This window comes from Neovison vison, chromosome 5 (assembly GCF_020171115.1).
Source record: "Neovison vison isolate M4711 chromosome 5, ASM_NN_V1, whole genome shotgun sequence".
NCBI classification, from domain to species: domain Eukaryota; kingdom Metazoa; phylum Chordata; class Mammalia; order Carnivora; family Mustelidae; genus Neogale; species Neogale vison.
The window spans coordinates 70,300,071-70,310,018 of record NC_058095.1 but is presented as its reverse complement, the minus strand read 5'-3'; the positions used below and the strand labels follow the sequence as shown (position 1 = coordinate 70,310,018).

The following is a 9,948-nucleotide window of genomic DNA, read 5'->3' as shown; positions in this document are numbered from 1 at the left end:
CAAAGCACCAGACTGACAGAGATTTGAATCTTGGACGGGTGGATGGGCTCTCTGACCCCGGGCCGTGACTTACTTTATGAACCTCAGTCTAGTGGTCTGTAAAATGGCAGAACCTTGGTACCCCATCATTTGGTAGTTGTGAGAACTAAACAAGGTCATGTATGTTAAGCGGAGGGGATTGTACACCGGTAGTCAGGGTCTCAGTTTCCAAACTGAAGGGCCTGCCAGTTGCTATTGGGAAGTGTGCGTTGTGTTGTTGCTGGGCAAGGCTAGGCTGGCAGGGCCTGTTTGATGGCTGGGACTCTAGTGCTGTCCCCAAGCTCCCTGCTGGGCCACCTTCCTAAGAAGCAGCAGGTGCAACAGAAAATGCGCCATGCCGGAAGCCTATAGTAACTTTGGCTCCTGCCCCTTTCTAACACAGCCTAGTGGGGGCGCTGATGGTGGTGGTGGTAGGAAGGCAGCTGCAGGTTGTGAGAAGGTGGCCAATGGGCAAGGTTGTGGTCAGGCATCCGGGGCTCCCGTTTCAGTTGTGCCTGGGCCATGCTGTGTGAACGCATGGGCAGGGACCCCTTGCCCGCATAATGAGCAGTTGGCCTGTGGCGACTCAGGCCCTTCAGAACCCAGCACCCACCCACCTTTAAACTGCCCTCTAACATGGTGGGGGGGGGGCTGGATTCTGCCCACACACCTGCTTAACAGGGAGGTCACCATCACACAGTCATAAGAAAATCCTTTCAGAGACGACTCTGCAGAGACCAGCTTCTCTCACCCAGGCAAGGATGAGGATCACCTCTTCTCTGGGTCTCAACGACCCCTCCCATCCCAGACCCCTCATTGTAAGCTTCCGCATGCTCCTTTCTGATTCTTCTGGAGCCAGGGCCCTCCCTTCTCTGAGCCTCAGTGAGAGACAGCCACCTACTCTGGAGCCAGACTGCCTGTGTTCGAATCTTGCCTAGGCCACTTAGTGGTTACCTGCTTCATCTCTGTGGGCCTCAGCTTTCCCATCTATGAAACAGTGATAATAGTACCCACCTCACTGGGGTACTTGAGGGTTAAGTGCATCAGTGTATGTAAAATGCCTGGTGCAGAGTAAAAACTTGGTAAGAATTAGCTTTTTAAAGGAAAAAATGTCTTCCCCACCCCCACCCCGGACATGCATTTGTATCCTATGTTGGACATAATAATGATCCCTTAGGAAATATTTGCTCTAACACCTCTGTCAGTGCTTCCCATTTACAAAGAAGGAAGCAGAGGCTCAGAGTGGGCAAGAGACGAAAGGCCACACAGCTAATCAGGAAATGTGGAATTTGAACACAGTCCTCTCTGGCTCCACAGCGAAGATTCTCTTAATAAGCTTGTGGGTTCTGGGCAGCAGGTGGCACCCCCAGGCAGGGGGAGCCAGCAAGGAGAGTATGTGGACACCGGAACCTGCAAAGTCTAGCCACTTGTCCCGCACAGGGGATGCAATGAAGTCCTTCTGGTTACTTTTCGGTGCCCAAATATGGTGCCTCCTGCCATACCCATCTGGGACCTCAAGCCTGTACCAGTTGACTGTCTCGGGCTCCCGGGCCACCTAGACCTATCTACTGTATGGTTCTCACCACACGCTCAGCTGGGAACCCTAAGGCTTGGTCCCTTCTGCTCTGGATCTCCCCACACTTACCTGGAGTTCCTTTCTAGGGCCTGGTCCAGGTAGAAGGACCCAGTGTCATACCCCTACAGTGCCTGAGGGACACAGCAGGGTCTGACTCTCCTGTCACCCCTGACTCTCCTCTCTGCCTTGTAGGGATTGTGACCTCCTTTTACAAGGGCTTGAATTGGTAGGTCCTGAAATCCCCAAAGCTCTGGTGTTATCCAATGCTATGTATAGCAAAGTACTCCTAAAACTTAGCCTTCAGTCACCTTTCCAGCTCAGATCTGCAGCCCAGCCAGGGGTGGGCTAGAAGGCTCCTCTCGGTTCCATGCGCATTAGCGGGGCTGCTCAACCTCAAGGAGCCACTTCCAAGGGGCCATGTTCACACGGCCCACCTGGATTCTGAAACCCAGAAGGCCTCTCACCTCTCACCTGGGCAGAGTAATTGCAGCAGGGGTAGCCTGATGGATAACGCACTCTTTCTGGCCCCTTTCCACTTACCTCACCTCCCAAATCAGCTACATGCGCTGGACTGGCTTTGGGGGAAGCCAGCCCAACAGTGCTACAAGTGGGACAGCCCCGTGGCGTATGAAGGGCTCTTCCTTGACCTTCCCTGTCTCAGGACAGCCTGACTGATCTCCTCGAGATGCCAACTTCTCCCCGCCTGTCACCACCACCAGTGTCCACACCACAGAATTCCCTGGCTGACACGACAGCAGCCCCCACTTTGGTCTCCCTGGCCCCTACGTTCTCTCTGCTCTGTGGTCCGAATGACCACTTCAAAGTCTGATCTGAGCAGATTACCCCCTCTCCCACTGAAAAACCTTGAAGGCTTCTCATCACTCTTGGGATGAAATCCTAAATCCTTAGCGTAGCCTGCAAGCCTGACTCCATCCACCCGCGCTGGCCTCTTCGGTCTCAAGTCTTCCATGAGTAAGGTCCACATGCTGTTCCCTCCCCTCCTCACCTGCCTAAGTCCCACTCACAGACCTTGTCATGGTTTATAGCCATTTCACTGTGAGCAAGTCCCAGGGCTTGGCATTTGCCAAGTACACAGCAGGTGCTTAATAGGTACCAAATGAGTAAATACATTGGTCCTTGGGGCACCATGGCTCCAGCCCTCACATAGCTATCCAGCCTTCTTGCAAGCCTAGTGCTTCTGTCCTCCCCAAGTTCCCGAAAACACCAACACTTTCCATCAACATTTATTTATTCTTTCATCCGTGTAACAAACGCTTAAGTGCCCACTCTGTGATAGGCATTGTCCTAGGCTCTGGGGGGATAACAGTAGGGAACAAACACTGTTTTCTCTATTTGGAACGTTCATTCACTTCCCTTCCATCTGTTCCTAGCAAACGTCTACCCATCCTTCAAAACCCAACGCCAATGTTCCCTTCTCTAAGGAAGACTTCCCAGACTTCTTCCTCCCCAGACTCTGATGTGAAACTTCTCTCTCCCACCACTATACCCCTCAAACCTTGCATAAGCCATCCAGCAATGGGGCCCTGGGGTCGAGGCCACCTAAGGAGTGTGGAGTTGGGGGACAGGGGTCTGCAGGGAGAAGTAGGGACAGGTCTCTGCTAGAAGCTGTAATCACGGGCAGTGAGTCAGGGGCCCAGCTGGGCCTCCAGTTCCTGCCTCCTCCCTTACACTGCTTTTCCAGCTACTCAGCAACTGCATGGGGGGGGGGAGAAATGGCTGCCAGGCACATCTTTTATGTGCACAGACATGACCAAGGGTCCCAAATCCCAGCTGACCAGCAGTGCACAGAGCACTCAAGGAGGACACGTGAGGGGCTGAGATGTGAGGCTGGGGCAGACTTGAACATCAGACCTGGTGCACCTGAGTGGCTTAGTGGGTTAAGCCTCTGCCTTTGGCTCAGGTTATGATCCCAGGGTCCTGGGATCGAGCCCCGCATCGGACTCTCTGCTGAGCAGGGAGCCTGCTTCCCTTCCTCTCTCTCTGCCTGGCTCTCTGCCTACTTGTGATCTCTGTCAAATAAATAAAATCTTAAAAAAAAAAAATCAGACCTGCGGTAAACCAAATTCACAGTCTAGTTTGACTAGGCCATTGGTGTGGGGCTTCTCTGCCTTGGGGGAGAGTTGGGGCCAGGCCCATACGGGGTATGTGACTCCAGTCCCCATGGGCCAGCCTTTGGAAGTTCTTTCTGTTATCTGACCCAAGTTTGCACACTGCAATTCCATCCCAGTTGTGGATCTGTCTTGTGTTCCCAGGGACTTAGGTCATTTGTCCTACCCAATCTTGGTCTCTGCATCAAGGGTCTGGCCCCTTCCAGGGGTCACTGGCCCACAGAGGCCCAGTAAGTCTCCTGGGGCCACACAGCAAACCTTCTGGTAAAGGGCAGCAGGAGGGCTGGGGCTGGATCAAAGCAGTGTAATCTCACTGGGGGGCAGCGTGAGTCGCTTCTCCCGGGCACTGAGCAGGTTCTCCACGTGCACAGCCACTACCCGACACAGCTCCAGGCCCTGCAGGAGAGACAGTGAGAGTCCCGCACCCAGCAACACTTCCCCAGCTCTCGCCTTGGGGTGAGGTGTGGTTGGGAGAGTACTGGCAGGTCCCACCCTTGTCCCCACCTCTAGGCTGAAAGGAGTAAGCAGGAGACCTAGTGCATCTGCCGGCTTTGCTGCACCTGACGATTTTGACCTAGGGCTGGTGACTTCACCTCTCAGAGCCTCAGCGGCCTCATCACTAGGATCTCAGTTTCCCAGGGCCTGCCTCACAGGGCTGCAGGGAGAATTCCATGTTCCGGATGGGCACGTGAATTCTGTGACGTTTTGTTACATGTAAACCCTTTGCAAGGAAAAAATATTAGTGTAGTAGATGAATGGTCAGCGTCTAGTGATGTGTTGCCATAGTTACCACCTGGCACCCAGGGCCGAGAATAAGCCATGGGCCAGCCTCAGGGCTCCCAGATGGGGTGGGGAGGAGAGGCAGCAGAAAGTGTGGAAAATCCACCTGAGCATGTTTCTCAGACCACAGGCAGTGGTGGTAGCCCCACAGGGATCTCCAAGGGGCCACGGGAGCTGCTCTGACAGAAGTAGAGAAAGGATGCTGACTGAGTGGGACAGTGTGCCAGGCACCATTTGAAAGCTTCCTGCACCATACCCCTTCTGGTCCACACCGTGCCAGCCGATGCCCTAGCCAGCCCTCCCACCCACGTGCCACATGCGAGGCCTCCATGGAGCCATGGCCCCACTTGACAGATGTGGAAACTGAAGCTCAGTAAGAAGTGGGGGTGCCGGGGCGCCTGGGTGGCTCAGTGGGTTAAAGCCTCTGCCTTTGGCTCAGGTCATGATCCCGGGGTGCTGGGATCGAGCCCCGCGTCGGGCTCTCTGCTCAGCGGGGAGCCTGCTTCCTCCTCTCTCTCTCTACCTGTCTCTCTGCCTCCTTGTGATCTCTGTCTGTCAAATAAATGAATAAAATCTTAAAAAAAAAAAAAGAAGAAGTGGGGGTGCCTTGAGATTTCCTCAAGCAGCCTGTCAGAGGTGGGCGAGGCAGGAACCTAGGTCTGTTGGCTGCACTGCCACCATACTCAGTATCACCTCCTCTTGGAAGCCATCGGTAATTACATCCCAGATAGCTCAGCTACATCGTCCTTAGCACTGATCATGGGGTCTGCTGGAAAGATTCTTTGACTCCAGGCTTGGTGGGGGTAAGGGCTGAGGGGATCCCTGTAGCCAGTGCAGAGCCTGCTACATAGAGACGTTCCGTGGTTATGTGCTGAATGAACGCGCCCCACCCCTCAGTCAAACATGCCAGAGGCAGAGGCAGCAGCATAAAGGGGTTGGAGGTCTGCAAGGAAGTAGAAAAGCCAAAAAGGCCCCATCCAACCATCCACGGTACCAACCACTTAGTGAGCATCCACTACATGCCGGGGGTTGTGCTATGGACCAATGTGGACAAAACAGACACAGCTCTGGCCTCTGGGGGCTAGTGTTCTGGTTGGGGAGACAGACAATATTTAAACAAGTGACAGATCTACACGCCATAGGGAGGTCTGCCAAGGTGAAGACAGTAATACATCTGGGAGGAGAGTCAGGGAAAGCTTCTGGAAAGAGGTGACACTTGTGCTGCCACCCAAATAGAGAGAAGGAATGAACCAGGGAAGAGCACTGCAGGTAGACGGGACAGTGAGTGCAAAGGGTTTGGGGCAGAGAGGCAAGGACAAGCTTGGCATCAGGGAGCTGGAAGAGGCCAGGGCTGTGCGCAGAGGGGAGTGGGGTGAGAGCAGAGGCCAGAAAGATAGAGAGAGAGAAGGCAAGAGGGATGGAAAGGGCCCCTGGGTTAGGACCTGAGTGCCTATGAGGGTTCTGAGGTAAGTATTGTTGGTCTCCAGGGAGATGAGGGGTGAGGGCAGGAGCCAGAAATATGGGGGCTGTCCCAGCACTGATGGAGGCCTCAGGGCCAGAAGGGGCAAGGGGTTCAGACTCAGCCATACTTAGACATCCTCCAGAAGAGGGGGCAGCAGAAAAAGAGCCCAGGAAGATGTGGAAGGTAAGTTTGCTGTGGTGTGAGCTCAGAAAGGAAGGTTTTGGGAAGCAGGCCAGGCCAGAAAGGAAGGCCAAGACTGGGGGTGAGCTTGGCAGGAGCGGGACTGGGGTGTGGTGGGAAGCAGAACAGGGGGCTTGGTCCTGAGTTGCAGGCTCTGCAAGGGGTACATGGAGGGCTCTGTTGTGTCCCTCAGAGGCAGGGCCAGGGCGACAGGAGTCCCTCCATCTTGCACTGGGAGGTCAGCCCCTCCAAGGGAGGCCCTGGTGTGGGGGCTGGTCATGGGTCCAGATCTTGAGGGGGTGTAGAAGGCTGGCAGGCGCAGACATGCATGGTCCTAGCTCAGGTCCCAGACCTTCCCTGGGCCTCAATCTTCTCTCCCCAGGGATGTGAGACTTCGAAAGGAGTCTAGAGATCAGCCAAAGTTGCTCCAGATACGGGAAGGTACAGGACAGGTGGACCTCAGTTTCCCTCTGTCACATGGGAACACACCCTTTCCACCCTCAACCCCAGACCTCACCATCCATCTTCCAAGCCTCAGGCCAGGTGAGCTTCCTCAGACTTCCTGTGTCCCTGCACTCTCACCAACCTTCTGTGGCTCCCTAGTGCCCTCTGAATGCCCCAGAGTCTTATCTTGACATTTAAGGACTTTTAAGACCTCCCCTCGACTGCTGTGTCTCCCTAGTTCCCCATCAAACTTTTCAATCTTCTACAAATAACCTGGCCCTTTCCCATGAGCCCACCACTAAGATGCTTCATTGCCAGACTACCCTAATGACCCACAGTTCTGTGCTCGGTTGGGTTAGCTGGGTCAGCTCTGTCCCCAGCACCTGGCTGGATGCTCCTGGGGCGGGTATGGCCAGGACCTGACCTACCATGGAGGCAGGCCTGGCAGAGATCCTGGTGGGTAGAACTAATGAGGGAGGGGCTGGGTTGGAGGCTGAGGCCTGGGGCCAGGGCTGGGCCCACCTGCTCTAGCTGCAGCTGCATGGTATGCTGGGTGGCCACATCCCCCAGCGCGATCTCCACATAGGGGTAGCTGGAGCTGGCTGTGGGTCTCTGGGTTCGAGTTGACTGGATCTCTTTCAGGGGGAACTTCACCATCAGCTCCTGGAGGGAGAGGGGAGGAGACAAGCCAGTGGGTGGGACAGTCTCACCTACCCTTACCTCTCCCCTGCAGATCAGATCAGCAGGAGGCAGGACCCCCCCCCACTCCAGAGCTGGAGTGCCAGTTCCCCAGCGACTTGCTGTGTGACATGAAGCAAGTCACTTTACCTCTCTGGACTTCGGTTTCCTCCCCTGTGAAACCGATTCTACAAATAGGACACACCCATCTCCATGGTGCTGGGCTCTGTTCTGAATGCTTGGGATCCCAGGGTGCGGTAGAAACCAGCGGTGCCCTGACCTTCCCACCCAAGCTGCCTCTTAAAGTCAGCCCCTCTCTGCCTGGAGCTTTCTTTCCGCCCCCAGAAGCAAACCCTGTGCCCATGCATAGAAAGCCAGGGCAATGGGAGTTAATGCCATGATTAGTGACAGGGGGTGACAAGGTGCCTAGACACCCCAGCTCTCTCGCCCCCAGAACATCCTGCCAGGGGTGTGTCCCAGACTGTCTCAAGCCCCGCCCCCTCCTCCTCCCCACTGAGCACCAGTTCCCACTGGCTGCTCACACAACCTTCCAGAAGGTGTGTTCCCAAGGTGCGTGAGCCTGTCCCTTCCTGGTCTCACTTCCTCATTCCAGCATCTCCTAGATCACCTCCAATAAAGTCCTAAGGCCCCGTCCCTCAGACTGCGACTGTATTTGGAGACAAGGCCTTGAAAGAGGGAACGAAGTTGAAATGAGACCATCAGGGTGGGTGGGCGTAGTTCAGATCCAACTCGTGTCCTTAGGAGAAGAGGGAACTTGGATGTGAGGAAGACACCAAGGATGTGCGCTCCAGTGCTCGCTTCGGCAGCACATATACTAAAAATAGGATGTGCGCTCCGAGGAAAGTCCATGTGAGGACCCAGGGAGCCGGCGGCCATCTATACAGGCCAAGGAGAGAGGCCTCAGGAGAAACAAACCCCACCAGGTCCTTGCTCTCTGCCTTGGGGCCTCCAGACCCTCGAGAAATCAGAGTCTGCGGTTGCTCAGGCAGGCGGAGCAGACCCATGTGCTAGATGTGAGTGCCCACCATGCTAACCTTCAGGACAGCCCGTGGACTGGGTTCTGCTATCATACCCATGTTCTGGATGGGCACGTGAGGCTCAGAGCGGGCCTGCGGTGTGTTGGGGCTGGCTTCCACCGCTGCCCAGCTCAGTGTCCCCCACCCCAGGGAGTATGCTCGGAGGATGGGGTGGGTGCCAGGCTCAGGCCACTCACGTGGGTCTCGGTGCTGAGGAAGTTGAGGCCATTCTGGTTGACAGCAAGGATGCAGGGGGCTGGCACCGTGGCATTGCTGCAGCTCTGGACGAAGAAGAAGGAGGAACCGAACATGGGTAGGGCGCTGATGAGTCCTAGGGAGGGGAGAGAGGGTGGTCGGTCAGCCTGCTGCCTGTGTCCTCCCTCTGCTGCGTCCAGCATCTGTGTCCTCGCCCCAAGGCTCCTCCTCCTCTCCAGCCCCCCTGCATCTGCCCACAGCCGCCCAGAGCCTCAGTGGTGTCTTGGTGAACTTCTTGGAAAGGTGTTCTCTCCAGGTAGCTGCTCAGCTCTGCTAACACTGAAAATGCCTTTGTGCAAAGAAAAAGGTGCCTCCCTCCCCTGCCTCCAGAACCCCTTCCGTAGTGGGGTGCCCTTCACTTATCCACCCCAGCTGCAGACTCTTACCCAGAAACTGGGCCCGGGCCTGGTGGGGGCTGAGCGCCTGTGTCTGCTGTCGGTGCTGGCCCAGCAGGCCGAGCCAGGCAGAGCCGGCCAGGGAGCGGTAGAGCTGGGCTGGGATGTAGTCCTGAATCTCTCGCCTGTGTGTGGAAGGAAGGATGGTCCTGAGCACCCAGCATCATAGGCTCCTCACGCCCCGCACGCAGTCTCCGCCATCCTCGCTGCCAGGCAGGTGTTAGGCCAAAGGGATATGATCTTTGCACTTCCCTAGACGGCTCAGTGCTGCCTGTCCAGTGGGCTCACTCGGTGCCCCCGTCCACAGCAGGCACTCCATGACCATGGCCGCTACCAGTAGGGTCCCTGAGTGAGGAAGCAGGGATGGAGGCTCTGAGAAGTTCCCTGACTGGCCCCGGGTCACATGGTGACTGAGTGAACTGGGGGGCTGAGACTTGAACCCAAGGTGGGTTAGTCCTTTGTAGCCCCGCTCCCCAAGGGGAAGCCCAGGCCATGAGGGTGAGATGCACTAGGGTGGGGGAAATATGGGGGCAGGGAGCAAAGCGACCACCAGCAGTGGGTCAGAGCGTGGAGCAGAGAAGCGTGGGGCTCCAGGCTGGACCCGTTGGGCCAACAGACCCTACACTTCTGTCCCTTCTGTTTGGATCCTGGTTCTCCCACCTATTAGCTGGGTAAGCTTCGGTAAGCCCTGTAACCTCTGTGGGCCTTAGTTTCCTTGTTTGTAAGGGGGAAAATAAAGATTAGCTGAGATGATGCATGTTAAGTACCTTCCAAAAAGTAAAACTCAGTGATTTATTTTCCCCCAATATTGGGATTATAGCTGTCCATCCTTCCTTGACTTTTTTCTTAAAATTAGAACATAAAAAGAGCCTTACATTTGGAGTTCTTACCTTATTATGAGTTCCTGGAAATATATACAGCATACCTAACGTTATCTTACTATTATTCATACCACGGCTTCTCAGGGTGTGGCTGAGGGCCTGGGAGGTCAAAG

At 55.5% G+C, this 9,948-nt stretch overlaps 1 protein-coding gene across 1 annotated transcript in view; it reads right to left on the bottom strand.

Annotated features, from left to right (window-relative positions):
- Nucleotides 1-4,017: 4,017 nt before the first annotated feature.
- The window catches only part of MYO15A (myosin XVA), a 49,663-nt gene continuing 43,732 nt past the window's right edge, over nucleotides 4,018-9,948 (bottom strand). The window contains exons 62-65 of the mRNA XM_044250631.1: nucleotides 8,946-9,079; nucleotides 8,502-8,635; nucleotides 7,112-7,252; nucleotides 4,018-4,119 (exon numbers count right to left, since the gene is read on the bottom strand). Of these exons, the coding sequence (XP_044106566.1) occupies nucleotides 4,018-4,119; nucleotides 7,112-7,252; nucleotides 8,502-8,635; nucleotides 8,946-9,079 (511 nt within the window). The remainder of the gene's footprint in view (nucleotides 4,120-7,111; nucleotides 7,253-8,501; nucleotides 8,636-8,945; nucleotides 9,080-9,948) is intronic.